The 23,302-nt window shown below is 38.5% G+C and overlaps 1 protein-coding gene across 1 annotated transcript; it reads left to right on the top strand.

Moving 5' to 3' along the window:
• Positions 1-7,196: 7,196 nt before the first annotated feature.
• Positions 7,197-18,635, top strand: LOC139744343 (vacuolar protein sorting-associated protein 28 homolog). The gene is made up of 7 exons (XM_071654784.1): positions 7,197-7,331; positions 11,414-11,448; positions 12,061-12,188; positions 13,053-13,155; positions 14,384-14,485; positions 15,976-16,121; positions 17,587-18,635. Exons 1-7 carry the CDS (start codon positions 7,298-7,300, stop codon positions 17,711-17,713), a joined length of 675 nt encoding a protein of 224 aa, XP_071510885.1. The 5' UTR covers positions 7,197-7,297; the 3' UTR covers positions 17,714-18,635.
• The last annotated feature ends 4,667 nt before the right edge of the window (positions 18,636-23,302 follow it).

Below are 23,302 nucleotides of genomic sequence, written 5' to 3'. Positions count from 1 at the left end.
ATTTTTGGTAGAATAGTGTGATTAGGTGTGTCTTTAGAATCCCTTTTTCATTTCTGAAAAACCTTGTCCACACTCTTCACTTTCAACTCTAATAACTTTTGAAAGGATAGTGCTACTGCATTGAAAGTTGGCATTAATTATGGACAGAATGTGTTAATGAGGGATGCTCAATTTCAGTTTAATCTGATAATCCATTCATTGTTGTTACTCTGGTGGTTTACTTCCTGTTTTTTGTCCCATTCATCGCACAGCCAGCATGGTTTGGTAAAGATTAAGCGCTTGAATAGACACTGTACTTCAGAGCCTCTTTTCTCAGTTCACACTTTTCCTGAGTTTGTGCTTTCTTTCCAATATTTAGATAGGTTTAATAGGAGAGTCCATTTAATTTGAGTTATACATCATTTTAAAGCTTAAAGTCTGCTCTTTCAGAATATGGTCTTAACTGAAAATTCATGTCTGGCGACTTTTTTGTTTGTTTTGAGGTGCAGAGTCACATATGCTACCAAGTCTCACGCATTTCTGCGTGAGACTCAAGCATTTAGGGGCCATCTCACAATCTCACGCATGGCACCCATTTTTCTCACACATCGGGCGAAGTCTGCAACTTGGGCCTATAATAATGAGCATAGCTCAAAAGATTAAAATGATAGGTGTAATTGAAGGTATATTTTCATTTTGCCTTTCAAAATAAGCAGAAAATAGTCACTTAAGTATGCACCTGGTCGCATCATTAAGAGCTAAAAATTGAAAAAGCTCCCTACCGTGGGAGGCCACAGGGGGAGAAAACCCCTCCCACACCCTCGCTCGCGCGCACATTCGCTCGCCGAGTTGCCGAGTCATGAAAATCTCACTCATAAAACTTTTTAACTTGGCATCCCTGCTATACACAGCCCAGTTGCTGTACACTATAAATCAAGCCGTGCTTCGCATTGCGTCTGGTCAGGCTAGTACAAGTGAAATGTTACTTATTAACACAGCCTGCAATTACTACAGTATTTGCTATTTGTCTCTAGACTCTTCTTCTTCCGTTAGGTGCAGCTTTGTGCCTGAAGATTACACACTGTAATGTGTGAGAGTGTGCAGCCGTATGTGTGCTCCACCAGTCAAATTCCACAAGTAGTGTATTTACAAAAGATATACATGGAGTGCACGTAAAAACCCATAATTTCTCATATGAGATTGAGTTACATCTCCCTCACGAAGGACTTAAATGCCTCGAGGGAAGGTGAGTCAGCCAGGTCTGCTGGTAGATGGTTCCAGTCTCTGCTCTGGAAGTTCTGGGGAAGAATGATGAGCTACAACTGTATTCATAGATCTACACCAGATTGGTGCATAATGGTGTTCTGAAGCGGGAATCATGCCCCTTTGTATTGTAAAAGATGTTGATTTCTGAAGGTATTGCTGCCAGTCAATGTCTAGCTATTACATAATTGTTATCTATTTCTATATTTTGAAAAAAAAAAACCCTGACATTATGCAGACATGGTAATATTGCATTGGCATGGCCAATGGGGTTTATGCCATGTCATATTTCGACAGTACTGTAAAAGTGGAAATTTTCGTGAAAATAAAGCACGCGAATATTTTTGCTTGCCATATGTTCCTGTACGTGATGTCTTGATTCCGCGGAATTAAAAACACGCGAAACTCTTCTCACCCGGCCAAGCGCGAAAAATTAGTCGCGCAAAAATATCTACTTTTACAGTACCTGGTACCATACCTAACGGTAGTTTAGTTCGGAAAGACCTGCTTCATATATCCACCAGCATCAGGGATTATCTCATCAAGGTTCAAGATCTACATCATGATCATGATGTGTACTACTACTAGACACTAGCAGTAGCAAATGACTAGACAGTGTGAAAGGTCTAGAACCTAGCAGCGCAACGTTAGTTAGAATTCAGAACAGTGTTCTACCTCTTCATGCATATACCGTTTATTTAAACGTTATACTCACTATTGAGCGCAACACCAGGGATCTAGAGGTGGGAAGAGAATATCCCACCTCCGGCCTCCCCGGCAATACTCTTTAGCTTATGGCAGTGCGGTACGACACAACGTAGAATCTACAGCAATTTACATTACTACACACATAGATTCTACATCTTGATCATGGACCTATAGACTAGTTAACCCCGTCGCGGGGCGCTGTAACACAGTAACAGCGCCCCGAAGCAACCCATGCAATTTTAGGAAGCACTCAAATGCACTGCAACACGTAAACAACTCACCGCTCAAAAGGACACTTGGATTCGCAACAAATAGCCACATGATATAAAACCATTATTGTTGAACAATAGAAACGACTATGTATTTCTCACCATTACCTCCGAAAACAAGATAAATAGTCATCTTTGAGACCGTCTACTCGAGATACTGTCCGTTCGCCGTCTTGAACGTATCACGTAAATATACTGATCTGCGCATGCGCAAATGAATATTCATATTTTACGTCATCTGCCATATGTACAATGTTGCTCGTATTTGGTTCTCGGTCTCATTTAATAAAGGACACCTGTTCGTACCAATACCATAGGTATCATGGAGTTCAAAGATGCTCTAAGTGAAGTAGAGGAGGATGTAAAAAGAATTAAGTTCAAAGTGGAGCAAATAGAAATTATCGAGAACGCAGTGAAACAGAATGACACCTTCCTAATGTTGCCAACTGAGTTTGGCAAGAGTGCTTGCTTTGGTTTCATCACCAAATCTTGGAAGTTGGATAAAGCAGGGCTGCACACTAACCCATTTTTTTTTTTTTTTTTTTTTTTTTTTTTTTGCCGGTCCAACCTGTCTCTGTCGGATCAGTAAATATCCATTTTTCCTCCCCATTTTTGTACTGGTCGGAACAGAAAATTTACTGGTCAACAACAACCTGAAAAAGCATTAACTGGCTTGCAAATTTATTTTCATGTTTTTGTCGACAATAATATTACCCCCCCCCCCCAAAAAAAAAAAGAAAATACATTTTGCAAATAAATATTTGGTAAACTCAAGTGCCTTGTTTATGGATCATTTCCTTGAGAAGGAACAAAAAGGAATCATTTGTGAATTGATTTGTTGATACGAAAAGGGAGTAAAAAAAAAAAAAAAGAAGGGACTGAAATGCGGTTTTTAACTTTCCTCCGAAAATTTCTTCCCGTATCTCACAAGTATGCGTTCTTGAAAGTACACTGTAGGGTCGAATTTGTGATGCTTTGTACTCCTATCTCTTCTTCGTGTATAGAACCATTTTAAAAGAATTGAATGTTTGTGAATTAAAGTGTTAAATGATTATGAACAAAATCAGATTGTATCAAATGCGTTTGTGACTTTCTGTCAACATCGGCGCACGTAGAACACGCGTTACTTAAGTTGCTGCGCTTTTCACATTTTTGGTGCTCAGCTGGATTGTAATGATTATATGAATTAGTTTTGCTGTATAGTATTTTCTGATGCATGTGCCAGAAGGGGTTCTTTATTTTTCTCCCGATAATCTGTTCGCATTTGTGCATGCGCTCTTGAAAGGTATATACGGCAGCATACGGCATCAGGGTCGAATTCACGATCCTTTTTGCGCTTATTTCTACCTCATCAGCGGGATTGTGACGATTTTATGAACTTTACTTCGGATCACTGTTCGGATGTAATCTGTTGTGATGAACACACCAGAATGGTTGACAATGCGCCCTGTATTTTGCTCCGATAATCTTTTCGCATTTCGTAAATGCGTCCTCTCGGATTAGAAGAAATGATACGCCCGAATTCATGATTCTTTTTGCACCTCTTGTTCTCCTCAAACTTCAACGGGATTGTGATGATTTCATGAATCATTTTGGCTGTAATTTTTATAATGCACGCGCCAAAAGAGGTTTAAAATGTGTCTTATTTTTCTCCCGAATTTCTGCATGCGGTATAATGCGTTTTTGAAAGATACACAGCATGCAGGGCCAAATTCACGATCCTTTTTGCGCCTATTGTTTCTCAAATTTCAACGGGACTGCCATGATTTCATGGATTATTATTCGGCTATAATCTTAATGATTCACGTGCCAAGAGGGGTTGAAAATGTGTTCTTTATTTTTCCCCGATAAAATCTTCGAATTTCGTAAATGCGTTCTTGAAAGATCATAACACGGCCGAATTCATGATCCTGTTTGCGCCTATCAATTTAATATCAGCGGGATTGTGACGATTTCATGAATTCCTACAGCTGTAATCTTTTACTTTGCACACACCAAAAGGGGTTGAAAATGTGTCCTTTTATACTTTTTACCGATAATCTCTCCCATTTCGTAAATGCGCGTCCTCTCGGATTAGAAGGTATCCACGGCCGAATTTATGATTCGTTTTGCGCCTATATTGTCTCCTCAAACTTTAACGGCACCGCGATGATTTTATGAATTATTTCGGCTCTAATCTTTTGTAATGCACACACCAGAAGGGTTGAAAAAACATTCTTTATTTTTCTCCCGAAAATCTCTTCGGAATTATTCATGCGTTTTTTGAAAGACAGTATTCAGGGCCGAATTCGATATCCTTCTTGCGCCTATATTTCAACGGGATTGCCATGATTTGATATTCGGCTGTAATCTTTATGATGCACCACCAGAAGGGGTTGAAAATGTGTCTTTTATTTTTCCCCCAATAATCTCTTCGCACTATTCGAATATCACGATTTTTTTGCGCCTATTTCTATACCTCAGATTTCAGCAAGATTGCGATGATTTCGTGAATTCTTTCGGCTGTAATCTGTTGTGATGCACGCACAAGAAGGATTGAAAGTAGTTTTTTTTTTCCCGATAATTTCTTCACATTTGTGCATGCGTTTTTGGTAACCAACATGGCATGCAGGACCGAATTCAAGATCCTTTTCGCGCCTACTGTTTCCGCAAATTTCAACGGAACTGCGATGATTTTATGATTTTTTTTTTAAATTTTTTTCTCGTCACATTTTGTGCATGCGTTCTTAAAAGGTACACAACAGGACAAATTTCGTTATCCCTTTTGTGCCTATCTTCATTATGAGACCATTCTGAAGGAATGAAATGAAAACAAACGCAATCAGATCTTTATACTGCTGTAATTTTTTCAATTTTTCTAAAAATCTGCACAAGTAAACTCGTTCTAACATGTCATCTGCCACGCTGCTGCAAAGCCGGGATCAGATCATGGGTTAAAAAAAGGCATGAGTGAAATGACCACAGAAATGCGTGCGCCCCTACGAATACATACTCCTTGTCTGATGGCATGACCGCCGATCGCGAGCAAACGAACGATGTAAACGCGTTGGGGAATACCGGCATGCATTTCAGCAGTATTGTACATACACGTATAAGGCTTAAAAGGGTATTGATCAAGCAAGACAACATCCAAAAAAAAAAAAAAAAAAAAAAAGCCATGGGGAGCAATGGAATACAATCCCAATGACCATGTGGATGGATCTGAAAGGGTTAATTTCTAGTTTTTCATCAACCTATCCATTATGCCTTTAAGATGAAAGCCAATCTAAAATGTTATCAATTTCACGACAATGATAAAAAAAAAAAATCCAGCAGAACAGTGCAAAAATGATAAAATCGGATAAAAAATAAGGAAGTTATGACATTTGAAATTTCAAAAATTTTCAGAAGACACTTCTTGTCCCATTGCTATGAATGAATGAATGAATGAATGAAAATGAATGAATACTCAAGAGTCAATTTTATTGATCTGTATGTCACAGTACATAGAAATTTAGCTTCCAATTCTTCCAACTTGTTACACACAATAATTATGAAACACACACGCACGCGGACACACACACACACATACACACAATCAAACAGAAAGTGACAAGCCTGACAGAAAAAGAAAGACAGGAAGGATCTCCTCTCATACGGTAGTAAGTCTTTGAAAAAAAAAAGGTCTCTCAATAAATAATCAAACAATTCTCAACTATTGGAAATAAACAAAACATGTATGTAACAGAAGTGTATTCAATTCAAATCACAGTAGAAAATAAACATGAAGCAAAAATGAATATGAGTCCCCAAGAAGCAGAGCTTGTGAGTGGAGCCCATTGTGAATGTACAACATTAAAACTATAATGTACAGTGTGAAAGGAAACTTGATCTATAGATGAGACATCTGGGACATTGCCTCTGCAGACTGGGGGAAAAAAAAAAAACATACCCTCTATCATGAAAATCACCTGTTATTTTCTTAATCCTTCACATCTCCAGATGTTCATTATGTGTGCACTTCCTTTATTGCAAATAAATAATGAACCACACATTCGAAATGTGCTTTAAAAACGAAATAAATAAGTGCCGGTAGGCCCGATAGTAAATCATCGCCCAGCATGCATTCTATTTGTTACGTCTCATGAATATTCATTTCAGTTCTCAGCGAGCTGTCCGTTTTTTTTTTTCCACACGCATACATTGCGTATTACAGTATGTGCTACGTTTTATCCATATTAGCGCATGCGCTGTGTAAGTCGTACTACAATACGAAATGCGGTAGGACTATAAAAACCTCGGATAAACTCTTTCACAGGGCTCTCAAAACAGATCATATTGTAAATCGACTTCGCCTGCCGTGATTGTAAGTATCTTATCTAAGAGTAAGGCTACTGATTTCAGTATAAAACCCTCTATTTTGGTCTCTGGTCACATAAATGCTTAGCCATATCAGGTGCTTCCGTGACAGGTATAGGTTTGCTGTGCGACCCCTTTACGGTACGTATTTGTCCGTATGGGGTCGCTGCTGCGGTAATAGACTAGTATGATTACATGGAGAGGGTCTAACAATAGTGATGACGTTTGCCAAGGGATTGCACATATAGTTTGCAGCTAACAGTTAAAAGAAAAAAAAAAGTTACAAATTAATAGATCTAACGTTAGACCATCTTAGCAAAATCTAAGTTACAAACAGGTTCTCACCTCAGGTTGATGTATCCATGACTCGCTTGTATACAAGTTTATGCTAATAAATGCTAGAATGTATTCCAGTCAGTATAAGATATTTTTAAAAATATTTTCTATAAAAATGACGCAATTGAAAATAAAATTGAAAAAAATTAAAATTAATTTACTGTTAAAACATTGAATTTGATTTGAAGAGTATATTTGTAATAAAAAGCAATTATATTGACAAAAATAAAGATGAAAGCTGTCACATGAGGTTAGTTAAATTGTAGTTGCGCTCTCAGTTTTTACAAATGACGTCATCGACGAAACTGGTCTACGTTTTATGAGAATCAGAAGACCAAACCAGCAGACAAATTCGAGCAAGTTTTGTTTTTGATTCACCCAAACCAAAGAAAAGCGGCAAAAATATGTTTGCAGGAGTACCGGTTACACAGAATTCAAGTGAGTTGGTTTCTTTCGTCTAAAATATCAGTAACAATGAGATGGTCTGTTGTAACGTTAATGTGCGGGCCCATTAGTTCAGTCCCACACCTTGTAATTTTTGCTAGTGTACAAAACTCTGCTCATCTATATGTGACCCGCTACAACAAAATGGTCCTAAAGTCGCGCACAGTCAAAGACGTGAAAATCGAGTTTGAAGTCAGAGCATCAAAATTGGTCAAAACTTACGATTTTCTGAATTTGACATATTATTAGAGTCTGACATGTCTTCTATCATCTGTCGAAATTTTGAAGCAAAATGATGAAAGGAAAGACCAAAAAATAGCGTTTTTCTGGGCCATGTTTTTTGGCGTTTCAACGAAGCAGAAACTGGTTCGAACATTTGGATTGAGCGCCACAGATAGGCTCCGCCCCTAACAACGACCAGAGTGATCTCATTGGTCAGTTTGCTGCTTGCCGCTAACCGAAGTGTGAAGCTCGCACACTCCCCAGTCCACTGGTGCGTGGTGGCGGGTGCGCCTATGCCCAGCCGCTTCTCCTGGAATCCTGGTCACTGATTGGTCGGTGAGGAGACCGCCGACGCTGTGTTTGAATGAGCATTGTGGGGGTTGCTAGGGCTTACCTTCTATTGTCCGGAGGTGAATACTGACTTGCGTGTCCCTTGGTCGCGATTGCATCGCAAGGAGAACTTTTAGGGCGCTTTTCTCGAAACAGTGATTTCCCAGACGTCTCGACATGCTCTCTTTTAAACATCGATATCTCCGCAGCCGATTATCTTTGTAAGATGTGTTATATATCAATTTAAAGCAGAAAGATTAGGGAATTGTGTCATGCAATTTTCGAATAATCGACCTCGCCCGACTTTAGGATCATTTTGTTGTAGCGGGTCACATATGGGTATACTGTAGAGTAACTGCGTCAGTAAGCGACCGTGCAGCCGTTCGCGGCAGGTACAACATACACGGTAATATACCGCTAAATACAGCACTGCACTGTTACATGCACACTACACATATACTAACACACTAGCAATCAACAAAAACCAACCGATAAAATGGGCACAATCTCTGACGAAAGTGAAATTTTCTCACCGAAATGACAACATATCGCATCCAAAATGAAATTTTCGGTACTTCTTAACATAACAGTTAAGAAACAATGGTCCAAGAAACTGGATTTTTTGTCGTTTTTTCGATGTTCATGGATTTTGAAAACACATCCTCACGTAAAATAGAACTTTCGCGAGCCGATGTGGGTCGCCATTTTTTTCGGAAAGTGGATGTTACCATCGAAAAAAAACGGGAAAAACACGAGAAAGACATCAACAACACCGCCAGAATTGCGATCTTGTTTGCGGCCAATGCATGTGCGCACGCTATTTTCACGTGCTTTCGCAGTGGGAATTGGCGCTTACGCAATGTTCGCGAGACATGTGAAGGCGTTTCAGCTAAAGATCGCGGAGCACGCGCGTATTGCATAGGGATTGTACATCGTGCCGCAAGCAGAAATACTACGTCGCATATCGCCCTTATCGGCGAAAATTGTGCCGGGTTTTTCCCTGGTAAATCATGAAAACTGCGTTGGTCAATGGTTAATTTCTTTTACGAAAACAATTGCGTTAATGAATAATCTTGTCTATGATATATGAAATGGTTGAAAATAATTTGCCTGATTTGTTTACAAGTTGGAAAAACCCTTAATAATGCTTAAACTGCCGCAAACAGGATATTTTACTCTAGTCTAGGCTCTAGTCCGTGCTGCGCTAAGGCTACTCCATATTAACTCTAACGTTATGCACTTGTCAATTGTAGTCCCGGCCCCTGGGTACCCGGGGATGGCCGGAACTTGCATCACACTTGCAATTTTGGGATGTTACACCACCCAGCCAAGTCCCGGCCAAGTGAAGTCTCCGACCGGTCGGGCAAAATTTTCACGGAAATCCCCCGCTAAGTCCCCGGCAGGCCGGGCAAAATTGAAGTTGAAATCTCCGGCCAATTCCCTGACAGTCCGGGCAATATTTGTGCCGAAATCCCCGGCCAAGTCCCCGACAAGCCGGGTATATTTGCATAGAAATCCCCGGCCAAGTCCCGACCCTCAAGGCCCGGTCACACTGCCCAAAAGTCGCGTAAGTTTGCATGAATCACGCAAGAAGTGCGTGCTTGTCCGTTGAGAATTTTCGCTGATTTACGCGATGAAAATCACCGATGAATTGTGGAAATATCACTCAAAAATCACTAAACCACGCACTTTCAGCGCATAGGCAGGCAATAAAGGCCCCATAAAGGGCAAATTCGTGGTTGTGCGCGATGACTGAGGTCCACGGAAAATCATGCATAATCTGCGCTTCATCACAATGAATTATATGATATATTATTCCACGCATATTTCGCGCGTTTTTCGCGTAAGACCAACGCAAACTACGCAAAAATTACGTACATTGTCAGCCGATGTGCGCCGGATCGGCACTTTACGCAATTCCGGGTTTGGAGGAGCTCAAAACTCGGCTTCGCGTAAAAGTTTACGCATTATTGCGCTGTTTTACGTAATTTTTGCATAGTTTGCGTGGTTCTTACGTGAACAATGTGCGAAATATGCGTGGAATATCAGCGATTGTTCGCGAAAATGTTGCCGCTATCGCGTTCACCAACGACTCTCCACTGACGATTAGCAGACATAAATAATGACGCATGTTTTGCGCTTGTAACACCTATGTATCACTGAAAATCACTGAAAAAAAATATTGGCGTAGGCCTATGTATCTCTAACAGAACACGCACATAAACGCATGTAATACTTACGAAATACTGATCGATGAATCACTAATGTATCACTATTATAACAACTCACGTATGATTGTGGCGCTATATTTTTGCATGATCTTTCCGTAGTTCTTGCGTGATCTTTCCGTAGTTCTTGCGCAATTCATCGGTGATTTTTCATTGCGTAAATCAGCAAAAATGGTCAAATTCTCGACGGCCAAGCACGCAAAACCAAATTTCTTACATGATTTATGCGATTACGCAACTTTTGCGCATGGAATCGTGTAAAGCGCCGATCCGGCGCACATCCGCGGACAATACGATCGAAGGTTCCACGTCAGAAAAATGCATGAAATGCGCAAATCGCGCTAGGCTCTATTTTCTTACGTGATTCATGCGTTTACGCGACTTTTGGGCAATGTTACCAAGTCCTCAATAGCGGGGAATTGTTAGTCAAGCGAAATAATTCATGGTCACATTACCGTACTGGAAATGGTAGAAGTCATGGTCAACTCTCAAGCAGAATCTGGCTCAATCCCGGCGAAAATTCCTGCCCCAAATGCCTGCCATTTGGTTGGAGCGAATTTCCCCTGACAAGCCCCGGTTTATTCCCCACCCACCGGGGCAAAATAAGTGAATCTTCCCCGACACTGCCCGCCCCATTCCCCTACCCACCGGGGCAAAATAATTGAATTTCCCGCGACAACACCCCGGTACATCCCCGGCCCACCGGGGCAAATTAAGTGAATTTCCCCCTACAAAGCCCGGTGACCCACCCGGGCGAAAAAAATGCTGAAATCCCCACTCAACTTGGTTGCAAGTCCCGGCCATCCCCGGGTACCCATGGGCCGGGACTACAATTGACAAGTGCATTAGGCCTAATACTGTGATAAAACTGCCATAGTATAATGGAGTGCGGTCACGATCGAGGCCTACGGCTAACTGTACCTGTATCGGCACTCACTCCCCTGTATAAAATTTTGTACTTGAATTACATGTAAAGTTGTGTAGACAAATTCTGTATGCATGAAAGTACAAAGGTTCCTCTACTGACGGCTCTAGATTCTATGCTAAATAGTAAATTACATCACATGTTCATGCCAATATCATGGCTATGAATTTACACTTTGTTATTATTATTTCTTTAAATTAATGATGAAATCAAAGAAATTCTAAATGTAATATTCAGTTTATATTCAGTTGCCATAAAATAAAAGAAACTTTGTGTGTGTGTGTTGTGCCTGTTATTTTATGACAAGGTATAATTTCAGTCAGTCAAGTGTCTTCAAATTTACAAGACATTTTCCCTTTTCTTCTTTCCAGGTGCAGCCCCAAGCCATCGGCCAGAACTGTATGAGGTAAGAGTGTAATAATTTGTCTATGAAGAGTTTAGAGCTCTTATCTTAAATACACTGTATATGAGAGTCATATTCATCTCATGTTTCATCTTGTATGGCTTTTGCAAACATAGTGCTTACTTGAATGCTACTACTTTACTACATTTATTGAAGTCTAGTAATCTGAAGACTTTCCAAGGATCAAGTGAATTAAGATCTGTTTTACTTTCAATGAGCAGTATTTACGAATTTATTAATTGAATTGAATTTCTTAAATTTAGTCATTGAATCATTCTGAAACTGTTGATGTCATTGCATGGAAATATTCTGTGAATAATGAAGCCTTTCCCAACCACCCATGATCAGTATTTTCAAAGGATTTGTTAAAAAAGGAGTAAACTATACATTCATACATACAATATTACACATATTTTGGAACAAAGAGCCTCTGTATGATGTTATCCCAAAGTTTGTAATTCAGTCACCAGTCTACAAATAAATGTATGTTTTTCGCATTTTTGACATGGACTTTGATACTGAACAAAACTGTAAAGATAATCACAGAGAGATAATGGATGGGGTTTTTTTGTTGTTGTTTTTTATACATTGTATATCTCATTGTTTGTTTGGCAGGAGGTGAAGCTGTTTCGAAATGTGAGAGAAAGAGAGAAATATGACAACATGGCGGAGCTGTTTGCTGTCATCAATACTTTGGAGTGGCTGGAGAAGGCATATATCAGAGATGCAGTACCAGCCAAAGAGTAAGTCGTAAACGCAAACCTTACCGAGGTGTTGCTAAATATTGAAGTATACTGTAGCTCATGAATACCTACCTACATGTAGATATGTCTACATGTATGATTTGTAGAATATATTATCTTCTCTTTTGTAATTATTTCATTTGTATGGTCTGTTCATAGTTGTTCACTGTTCTCATTGTCCTCAGTCACTCTGTGTCAAGTGTTTTCCTCTCTAGCGCTAAATGCATACTGAGCATCTTTGCGTGATGTAATGTGCACTCTTGGTAGGAAGCCACTCCTGATTGATATTACTATTATGTTGCAATTATTCTGTTAATCCTTCTTCTGCACTCGGTCTTGCAATTTCTCTGCAAATTGTAGAAGTAATCACAGTGGCGAATATTTGCATGAAGGATTGTACAACATCAGCCGATTTAAGAATGGTCCATGGTAGATGGTTTTGTTTTGTTTTTGTTTGCTTGTTTGTTTGTTTGGGTTTTGTTTTTGTTTTATGGGTTTTGGGGGGTTTTTTTTTTTGGTTTTTTGGTTCGTTGATTTTGTTGTTGTTTTTTTTTTTGCTTTAGTGTTTTTTGTTGTTGTTTTTGTACTTTGTTAGTTGCTACATTATACAATGTACTGTAAAACCAGAAATTTTGGCATGTATTCTAATTTTGCTGGAGCCAAGATTCTCAAAGTTATTAAGATGCCCGCAAAAGTTCTTGTCAACACCATAATGTTATGTAAATAAATAGAATGCCAGTGGCAGTTTGTGAAGATATCATGCTGCAGATATTTCTGATTTTACAGTTTACACCCTCATCACTGCAAAATGTACTGAAACATGATTCTTATACTTGCTTTCATGTGTTATTATCTTGAATGCAGATACACAGGGTCCTGTTCCAAGCTCCTCATGCAATACAAGGCAGCCTTCAGACACGTGAAGGGAGAATTCTCAACAGTAGAAGACTTTATGAAGAAATACAGGGTAAGTTGTCGGCCCCACATTCATGGATGACTTCAATTCCAAAAACTTTTCATGCCATTGCATTAGGCACATTTTGCATATTTTGCTGCCCAGTGTGTTCCTCATCATGTTTCATCTATAAGTAATATCTTGCACATAACATTTTGCTTTCCCTTATACAGTCAACCTTAAGTCAACCTCACAGAAGTCAAATAATCGCCTGAGTTGAAGGTCTTTTGGAGTCCTCTTCTCTTTATATTTTATTGAGTTTAATCCCTCTAAGTCGAAGTTAATTTCTTCAGTCCAAATAGATTCAACTTATAGGCAAGGTTGACTGTACCTGAATTACTAAGTGATACCCAAGATGGCACCCAGCAAGTCAAATACTGAGAGGACCATTCAACAGGTTTAATCCTGAGCCTGAAAAGTTCAGTGTGATGTATCCTCGCACCATGGGTTGGTCAGTTTATGCAATCTGGATTAAATCTAGTACTGTATACGCCATATATTTTGCTAGTCTAAATTTTTGCGAATCAGGAATTCCCCGACGATTTTGCGAATGGTTAAATTCGTGATCGCGGAGTCCTGTACTGAACAGAGAAATGTACACGCATACGTCACATCCACATGGGGATCAGAGTCAATATTTTCGTGTGTCTTCAATTTCACGAATAGCACCTGCCTCGTGAAATTTGTGAAAATAAACACCTCGCGAAATATTCGGCGTATACAGTACCGGGTATGCTTCTGTTTCCACTGGTCATGGAGTTGAGACTTAAAGGGGATGGCTAGTATCTGATCAGTGGAAATCAGTGGGAACGCTTAGGGATGATTGTTCCAATCCTTGTGGGATTCATTTAAGAGTACATTTAATGTATATCTATCGTTGTGTGAAAATTATTTGCTTCAGAATGATCTCATATTCAAGTTATGTGCAGTTTAATGTTTCCAGGTTAGCATGCCTGTATACAGTGACGGGGCGATCATTAACGATCACCCCATCACACAACAATAGACATATAATGTACTCTTAAATGAATCCCACAAGGATTGGAACAATCATTCCCCAGCATTCCCACTGATTCCCACTGATCAGTTACTACATGTAGCCATCCCCTTGAACTGATGATGCCTGAACAGTACACTGTAGGAGACCTACCATCAAAAGGCTTTGATAAATGTCTTTATCATGTCATTTGCTTTTTGACTTGTATAGTACATTATTTCTGAATTCTCCTTGTGCTCATAGATGAACTGCCCAGCAGCAATAGAAAGAATACAGGATGACCGACCAATCACAATCAAGAAGGATGACGGGAACACAAGTGAATGCATAGCACAGATTGTTTCAGTAAGTCGAACCAGCATGTAATGTCTTTGTGTTCCTACATCAGAATGTACAGTTTTCAACAATTGAAAACTGTTTTCATGTTATCAAGATTTTTGTAGCAAAAAAAGCTGCTGAAAACTGCTTATCCAATAGTGGCGAGCCAATGGAGTAAAATGGAGTCAAAAGGGGCCTGAGCTTTCGATCCAAGCAGAATCTTCATCAGAGGCAAAATGACAAGCAGGCAGGGAAAGCAATCACATGTAAGGACTACACACAACAAGAACAGTCAGGGGAGGGCTAGGAACACAGAACAAAGAAAACAAAAGGGGAGGGTTGGAAGTCATGGGCAAGGAGCCCAACAGGTACAGGGAGGGGGATTAAAGGAGGGTGGACAGACAAATGGCAGAGGAGGGTCAGTAATGACCCTGAGGACCATGGGGGCAACCTTTTGAAGGATAAGGAAGAATAGGGAGGCAGCATCAAACAAAATGAGGAACAACAGAGGGATAAAGAAAAGAAAAGAGTGAAATAGCAACAGCAAGAGTGGGGGTGGGGGGGGGGAGGGGGAGTCTGAGCAGGCAGAGAGCCCTAATCTGGTGTACCAAGAAGAGGCAACAAACTGAAAGTAAGAGTCAACCAACAAATGAAAGTTATCGAACATATCAAAGTGTATATAAAATCTAGATAAATCTAGATTTTTGTTTTTCTGCGTAGGCCTTCATTTGTAGAGTGCATTGGGAGATATTTTGTACTACAATGCGAGCACCTGTGATGATCGTGATGATGAAATGAAGTACAGCAATGACAATATGTTGCATGAACTAATGTGAAGAATAGAAATGATGATAGTTTTAACAAAAGCAAAAACTGTCATTAATATCATTATTGTTATTGGTCACATTATGCAAGTTAGCTGCCAAATGTGATTACAATTGAGTTCCTGCAATAGCTAAATATGAATTCAATTTTCTGATTCTAGCAGTCATGAAAATCATGCAAAATTTCAACTGAAAATCTACTGTAAAAGTACAAATTTTTGCGGTACTCTAATTTCCCACATTTCATGCTTCTTTTGGCTAGCGCGAATTCTAAAACCTGTGAAAATATCTTCACAATTTTCTCTGCACATTTTGAATGGGTTGACAATTGTGCAGCGCGAATTCAAGAACCCGCAAATATATTTTTGAGCCACTCAGCGCAAAAGATTAATCATGTGAAAATATGGAGGTTTACTATAGTTTGCTAATATCATCTTTGGATTCAGGTGTGTTTAGTGTGGTGATGAGTAGTACATGTATCAGTGTTGATGACAGATTCAGGGGAACTTCATGATAACATGGATGAAAAAGGGTAAAAACAACCAAAGAAATATAAAGAGGTGAGGCACGTTTGCAAAATCACCTTCATATAAGAGCTTTTTGTCATATTCGACCTCTTTACGACGAGAATACACTGTATCACTGTTGATGACAACAAATGTGTAATGAGTGGACGTGTCCCTCCCATTTCAGTTGTTCATCACAGTGATGGACAAGCTGCGTCTGGACATGAAGGCGGTGGACGAGGTCGAACCAGAGGTCAGGGAACTCATGGAGACGATGAGCAGGATGGGGTCGCTGCCCGCCGAATACGATGGGAAGGACAAGATCAATAACTGGTATGTGATGACAATGAGATATTGTGCAGATATTGGCTTTTCAGAGATGGAATGTAACATTTGAAATCCCAGCAGGAGTTATATTTTCCCCAAGAGATTATATTTTCTCTGAAGTGCACAGTATTAGGGAAAATATCTTTGCAAGAGGGTAGTATAACTCCCAAGGAACTGTCAAGTGTTGTATTACGATGGTAGGCAGGGCATGGATCTTATAGTTTTGGTCGAGACCTAAATTTAGGTTTCTAACATTTTTTGGTGAGATAACGAGAAACCTCTTATCAAATATGAAAGAGCATGTAATTCCATGAGGAATTCAACGTTGATTTATTGGTTTTGAAGTGGCTGAGATATCCAAAACAGAGCGATTCTAATAAAGTGTGGAACGCACCTTTTATTACGATTGCTTTGTTTTATTTTGTTTTTGGATGTTTCAGTCATTCCAAAACCGATTTTCATCAAATAAACTTTGAATTCCTGTTAGAATGGTATGCTCTGTACTATTTCATAAGTGTTTTCTTGGTATCTCGCAAAAAGTTAAAAGCCCAATTCTCATCTCCACCAATACTGTGCCATCTCTTTATGGTCGACATAAATGCACAACATGTCATTCGAGCCCTGTTTGGCAGCCAGTCAAAATTATAATATTTTACCTGATGTGATGTTACCGGTGGCAATGTAACAAGTTTTTATCCTTGTTGTGTTAGTCACATGATCGTGTTATGACCTCTACTAGTATGTGTGGTGTGTAGACCATTTGATAATATCATTTAGTATTCTGACATCCTAGTCCTACACACCCACCCACACCTTTTCTCCTGGTATACAATGCTTGGCCCTTGGGAGGACACTTTACCATTGGAAGAAGGGGATGTGGAATGAAAACAGCCAGGTGTACAAGTAGTTGAAGAAACATCTGAGTTATATGGCTAACTATAACAAAGATCATGTTGTCCCATTTGATGTAAATGAAAGGATTGACCTGCAAGAATTATTCATAGATTTCTCCCAATGTTTGACCCGAAAGTCAACCTTGCTTAAGTTGACCCCTATCAAAGTTGAATAATTGCCTAAGTCTTTTGTCTTTTGAAGTCCTCTTCTCTTTATATTCACCCCTATTCATACTTATCCTTCATACGTCAAATTTTCTCTATAAAAGTGGAAGCTATTTCTTCAGTCCAAATAGATTCGACATAGGCAAGGTTAACTGTGTAACAGCTTGCATAGAGTACATGTATTTAAAGATTTCTTTTACACAAAATCCAACTGTAAATGCGTGTATTTGTGTGTCATTTTGTTTGATTATCTTTCAATTTTTTACCAGGGCCTTGATTTGTTGAAGATCTCTTTTTTAATTCAATTATATAAAATCTTGTTTTTTTCCTTTGAATACTGTAAAAATACAAATTCCATGTCAACAGAAGCCTTGCAATTGTCCTAACTTATTTGAATCAATGTGATGATGCAGGTTGAAGACGATGAGCGCCATGAGGGCAGCAGACGAACTTTCGGAAGAGCAAATCAGACAGCTCCTCTACGACCTTGACTCCGCCTACAACAGTTTCATGAGAACGCTGAGTGGCTCAGGGCAGTGAGGAAAATACTGGATTTTATCATATTTCTTGTTCCTGTTGTCTGTATGCAGAAATAAAGTGCAGGTTCAGATCTCTCAGCTGCACTTGTACATATTTTGGAACAGTGAAGACACCATATGAAAATTGTGAATACAGAACTTGCTCCAGTCATTGTTTAATAATACCTCTTTATTTTTGATAAACATTGTATTTACCACTTTTTCGCAGAAATCTATAATACCACTAAAAATTCATAGCCTAACATTCTGCTTTGCCACATGTCTGAGAGAGGTTTGTTCATTGTTAATCAGTTCTTCGGTTATATCATCTGTATTTCTGTCTGTCAACTTTCAAACTCTTTTTACACAATTTTTTGAGACTTTTCAAATTTTGTGTAAGATACCCCTTCAAAGAATATATCAGTCCCCTCAAAAGAAAATATGAGTCAACCACAATGAGTAGCATAAGAAACACAAATGTTTCATCTGTATAATTTGATGAATTTGTTGCTACTCAATTCGTATCTACCAGCCTTAAAGACAGGCAATAAGAATTTTACAGAATGATTTAATTTGCTTTCCATTAAACACTATAGAAATCATTGAGTCACAAGTAGATACTGTCTGTACACAAAACGAAGAAATTATTTGTCTTCCATAAATAATCTCTGATTAGAAATATCAATGTTAAGAAGATGCAAAAAAAAAAAAAAATCTGATATGTAATCTTGCTGTCTGTCTGAATATTCATACATTCAATGAACATATGTAAATATGGCTCCGTACCGTGTGAGCCTCATAGAGTAAGTAACAACAATTTCTTGATTTCGAAATTCATCAGACTCTTCAGTGACGTATGATGTGTTCAGCTTTGTTCAGAGAAATCTGTCACAAGAACAGTATGAAAGCTTGCCATTAGATTAACACTGTTGCGTTAAAATGGGCTTTAAATATTAAATACACATGTAAACAGACAGGATATTGGGCAATCAAGCGCCATAGGCAATAGCAACATGCTGTAGGTAAACAAATCATTGTATAATTATTAGAAACATTTCTTCGACATTAAAATTTTGATGTGGAGTAGTAATGATGCCATATTTGTTCTCTTAAATCTTTATATCAAAATTTTCCACCATGATCACCCTACTTACATTCCTCTCAGCCATAGGGTCTACAACTTTTTTTCTTTTTTTTTCTTTTTTTTTGGGGGGGGGGGGGAGACAGTGACTGGTCGTGTATACATGTACAAGTATAATGATGTAATTTCTAAGGGGTTCGAGACTAGACTGAAAGTGAATTAAATTCTGTGTAGTTTGAATTTATGAATTGCTCTGTGGACTTCTTACAAGTTCAGTTCAAGGTCTGATAATAACAGCATGTACATGGAAACCATTTTGTTTCTTGATGATGTATAGTTATGTTCAGTGGCCATTATAGACACTCTGGAGTAGATAGAAGGAAATTGAAGGAATTCTGTCATCTTCAGTGCTCATTTTGAAGAATGATTTGATGCCAACTTTAACAAATGCCATGATCTTAATTTTATCATGCATTCTTGAGATGATCCTTATTAGATGTATGGGGAATGACGGCATGGTAAGCTTTAACGATCATAAGATTAATCAGTAATATGTGAACAGAAATTGCAAACCCAGACCACCCAACAGTTCTGAATTCGGAGGAATACAGAAATAAAAAATCTGAATTTTGATCATTCCCAGATCTTGTTTTTGTAGGATTTTTTTTTAAGATTTTTTTTTTCCATGATGATTTTATTGTACATGCTCTTGTGCTTGCTTTCCTACTTATTCGCCGAATCATCCCCATTTCTCAGATAGAAAGGTTGTGTGGTTGGCAACCCTGTACCAATTACATCAGATCTTCAAATAAAGATGCACACATTCATTTTGCACATTGATGCAGGTTGAAACTGTTTAACTGTAGTGATAATTGCTACTGCATAAAACACCAATGGAAAAGTACACTGCTGTTTACTCTCTCAACACTTTCCTAATTGAGTCATGTGGGAGATATCCCATTACTGTTGTTGATTCATTTGTGAATTCTGAAACTGTTCATTCTTGTCAAAGTAGACCTCCAGATGATTTTCAGACCTTTACATATGAACAACTGTAAATTGGAATACACTGGGTGTAGAGTTTCAGAATGTGCAGTGATTGGGATAAGGAATATGAGTTTTTTTCAAAAATTATAATAAATCACAATGAACAAGGATGCTGACATGACAGCCTCACAACAAGAATGCACAAGTTTGGGCTCAAGGAAACAGAACAAAAGAAGAAGGTACATGTATTAAATTCTACACAGGTGAACTGTTTAAGCATGTGGTATTGTAATGGAATTACACTGCTACATTTCTCAAATATGTGAGGCTCCTATGTCCTCATCTTTGTTCAGTGTAATTTGTTTTGGGTTTTCAGAGTATTGATTTCACAACTCTAAGGACCACAATAAGTTCCACAAATCTATACTTAGCACTGTTGATTTATGTACTCCGGGATGTGAAATTATGAAAATTGCCAGGAATGCCCCTTTGACAAAGCTGAAGCCTTTCAACAACTGGATTGAATGAAATACAGTTCTTTGTGAATGTTAATAATGGGCTGCATATTTATTTTGATAATTTTGTATAGGCTTTATATTTTAATCATGAATAGCTGATGTACATGTATCCATTTCCATGCCATATATCATTTAAAGTTCTGTAGCATTCTAGTGCAATTTGTAAAATAAAACTTACGTATCATCACAACAAGATAGTGGTTGTGCAGGTTATTTATTTAGGTACTCTTCATAATCACTTAAATTGGTTCAGTGTCTTAGCTGATCCACAAATATGACATTGTGTTGCTTTAACCCTAACCAGGCCGGGCTTTTTTGGGTGTTCTGTGGCCGGGGAGGGGTTGATTAACCCCCCCCCCCCCCCCCCCCCCTGAGATCTTGGCCGTCGATCACGCAATCGCCATGAAATTTGGCATGTGCATTACCTGTGGCGTAATCTACCAAGCTATACATAAAGAAATGGAAATTTTCGTCATAATAATTAATTATGCTAATATATGTATAAAATCATACATTTTGCTCTAAATCAGAAATTAAAGCTCCTAGAATCCTAATTTTTGGTGAAAACATTCTTTGTAGCGTTCCTAGCAATGTACTTGAGAAAAAAATTTGGTATCAAAATCAATTTCTTATGTATTTTCTTGTTTTATGAATTTCTTATGTATTTCTTTGTTTTTTTCGACCTTTTGTTTTATCATTTTTTTTCCGCGAAATTTATGACAGAACCTATTTCGAGCATAATTATGCTAAAATTAATTAGTTTCAGCTTAAAAAAGTGAAAATAATCATATCTTTATGAATAAGAAGAAAAAACTCCATTTGCATAGACTTTATACACAAAATCACGTTTTTGAGCCATTTTCGGTCTGACAGGCATATATAAAACATTATGCAGCGTCGTAACGGTATGCGCGATTTTCACGAAAATGGTGTCAAAAGATGCGCGAGACTTGAAAGTAAAAAGTCAGTGAACGGCGCGGTCAAAAAATTTCGCGCGGCGGAGTAGTCGCGAAAAATGTCGAGGGGGGGTTGATTCAACCCCCCCCCCCCCCCGGCCTTTTTAGGGTTAAGGTCAGTTTCTGTCAAATATTTTTGAATTAAACATGTAATACTGTAGAAGTACTTAAATACTCGAAATACTCGAATACTCGAAACCAGACCTTCCAACCATTCTGACTTTTGAGGAAAGAATCTGAATTTTAATCATTTATTCGCAGCTCCTGTTTCGATAGGAGTTTCCAATTTTTCTTGATAACTGTACCATACACTCCTATGGTAACTGCTCTTTCTTTCCTACTTATGAGCCAAATCATCCCTAGTTTTCAGTCAGAAAGGTTGGGAGGTCTGTGTAACTGTTCATACACTGCACATGAAGAAAGGGGAAAATGCATTTACATTGTATATATATGTAAACTTTGACTAGAAATGTTTACGACATAGTAGTATAAGCAAGCAAGGAAACAACAATTGTACAGAGTTTCTACACACAATCTAGTCATATCTGTAGCTTCACAATGTACATTTTTCCATTCACAAAGACAATGATTAGGTATCTGAATGTGTAAGCTATCTGTGTGACTAAAAACTTGATGCAAACACCAATTAATACACATCTACAGCCTTTTCGCTATGTAAACATAGATTTGTTAGTATGCATCCAGTGCACACAGGCAAACATACATTAATTGAATTTTCATGCGCAAACATAAGCCCCGGAGAAAAGAACATCTGGCATTGTTGTTGCTGCTGCTGCTGCTGCTGCTGCTGCTGTTGTTGTTGTTGTTGTTGTTGTTGTTGTTGTTGTTGTTGTTATGTATGTGTGTTTGTTTGTTTGTGTGTTTATCTTCGGCTAATAGACTTTGTTTCACACTGTTTGCAAATCGGGTTTTACAATGAAGTAACTTGAGCCTATTCTATCGACTAGATGTTGTCTTTTGTAGAAGCGCGCAAACAACTCGCACTTTCTGCTCACAACTCCCTCGGCATCCTCAATGTTGAAGCTGACGCACTTTGAGTTCGAGAGGCAGTACTTAGCGCATCCAGCAAGCGTGTCTACGTAGTGGACTTGGAGCAGTCCATTGCTAGCTAAGGGGAGGGCCCTGTCCAGTCCCAGAGCTACGTAACTTGCAGAACGAGTATTCCCAGATCTGTAGGAATCTGACGTGAGAGGGAGAGAGGGAGATTTGAAGAGGGAGAGGTAAAGATTAAAGGGAACGTATAGTTTTTGGTTGAAACTTATCTTCAGGTGTGTAACATTTTTTTTTTTAATTATTGTGAGATAATGGGAAACCTCTTATGAAATATGAAAGAGCATGTAATTTCAAGAAGGATATTTGATGAAAATTGGTATTAAAAAAGCTGAGATATCCAAAAAAGTGATCCTGATAAAATCGACAGGCCATGGCTTTTATTAGGATCTCTTTGTTTTACCTTGTTTTTGGATATCTCAGTCATTTCCAAACCGATTTTCATCAAGCAAATTTTTGATTCCAATTGTATGCTCTTTAAAATTTCATAGAGTGGTTTCTAAATATATCGCAAAACGTTGCAAGCAGAATCCTCACCTCAACCAGAACTGTACAGTCCCTTTAAATAATAGTTCGTTGGTCACGTTTCTTTTAGTCCTTCCTTTTGAACTGCTGTCATAAGAATTACACGTTTGAGTATTACATGTATTATTTTTCCATGGATCATAATAACATCGTACATGTAGCTCTATGATGTTGACGCTAGAACAGTTTAGCAGGTACCGTAAATACGTATGAGAAAATGATATCTTGAGAATGTCTGCGTACATAGACCTCTTAAAATCTCAACGTATTATGTTTTACTTATAATCTGTCAAAGGGAAACAGTTCCATGACATTTACTCCTGCGACAGTTGCTCCCATGAAACATCTGAACATGAATTCTACCCACAAACATAACCCTGATGCTAATCCCAAATCCTCACATCAAACAAAGCGTAAAAACTATAACAACCCTGACCCTACGTCTTTTTGAGAAAATAAAACCTGAACAACTG

The sequence above is a fragment of the Diadema antillarum genome, unplaced genomic scaffold (assembly GCF_040938485.1).
Source record: "Diadema antillarum isolate AM-2024a unplaced genomic scaffold, OU_Dant_1.0 seq00001161_RagTag, whole genome shotgun sequence".
In the NCBI taxonomy this organism is placed as follows: Eukaryota; Metazoa; Echinodermata; class Echinoidea; order Diadematoida; family Diadematidae; genus Diadema; species Diadema antillarum.
This window is presented reverse-complemented; position numbering and strand designations above follow the sequence as displayed.

What these genes read in the sequence shown, in the direction of transcription:
- LOC139744343 (XM_071654784.1), top strand. Translation starts at nt 7,298, where the DNA reads ATGTTTGCAGGAGTACCGGTTACACAGAATTCAA. An exon ending in ATCGGCCAGAACTGTATGAG is followed by an intron (nt 11,449 to 12,060) that starts GTAAGAGTGTAA and finishes TTTGTTTGGCAG; the next exon opens with GAGGTGAAGCTGTTTCGAAA. An exon ending in AAGGACAAGATCAATAACTG is followed by an intron (nt 16,122 to 17,586) that starts GTATGTGATGAC and finishes GTGATGATGCAG; the next exon opens with GTTGAAGACGATGAGCGCCA.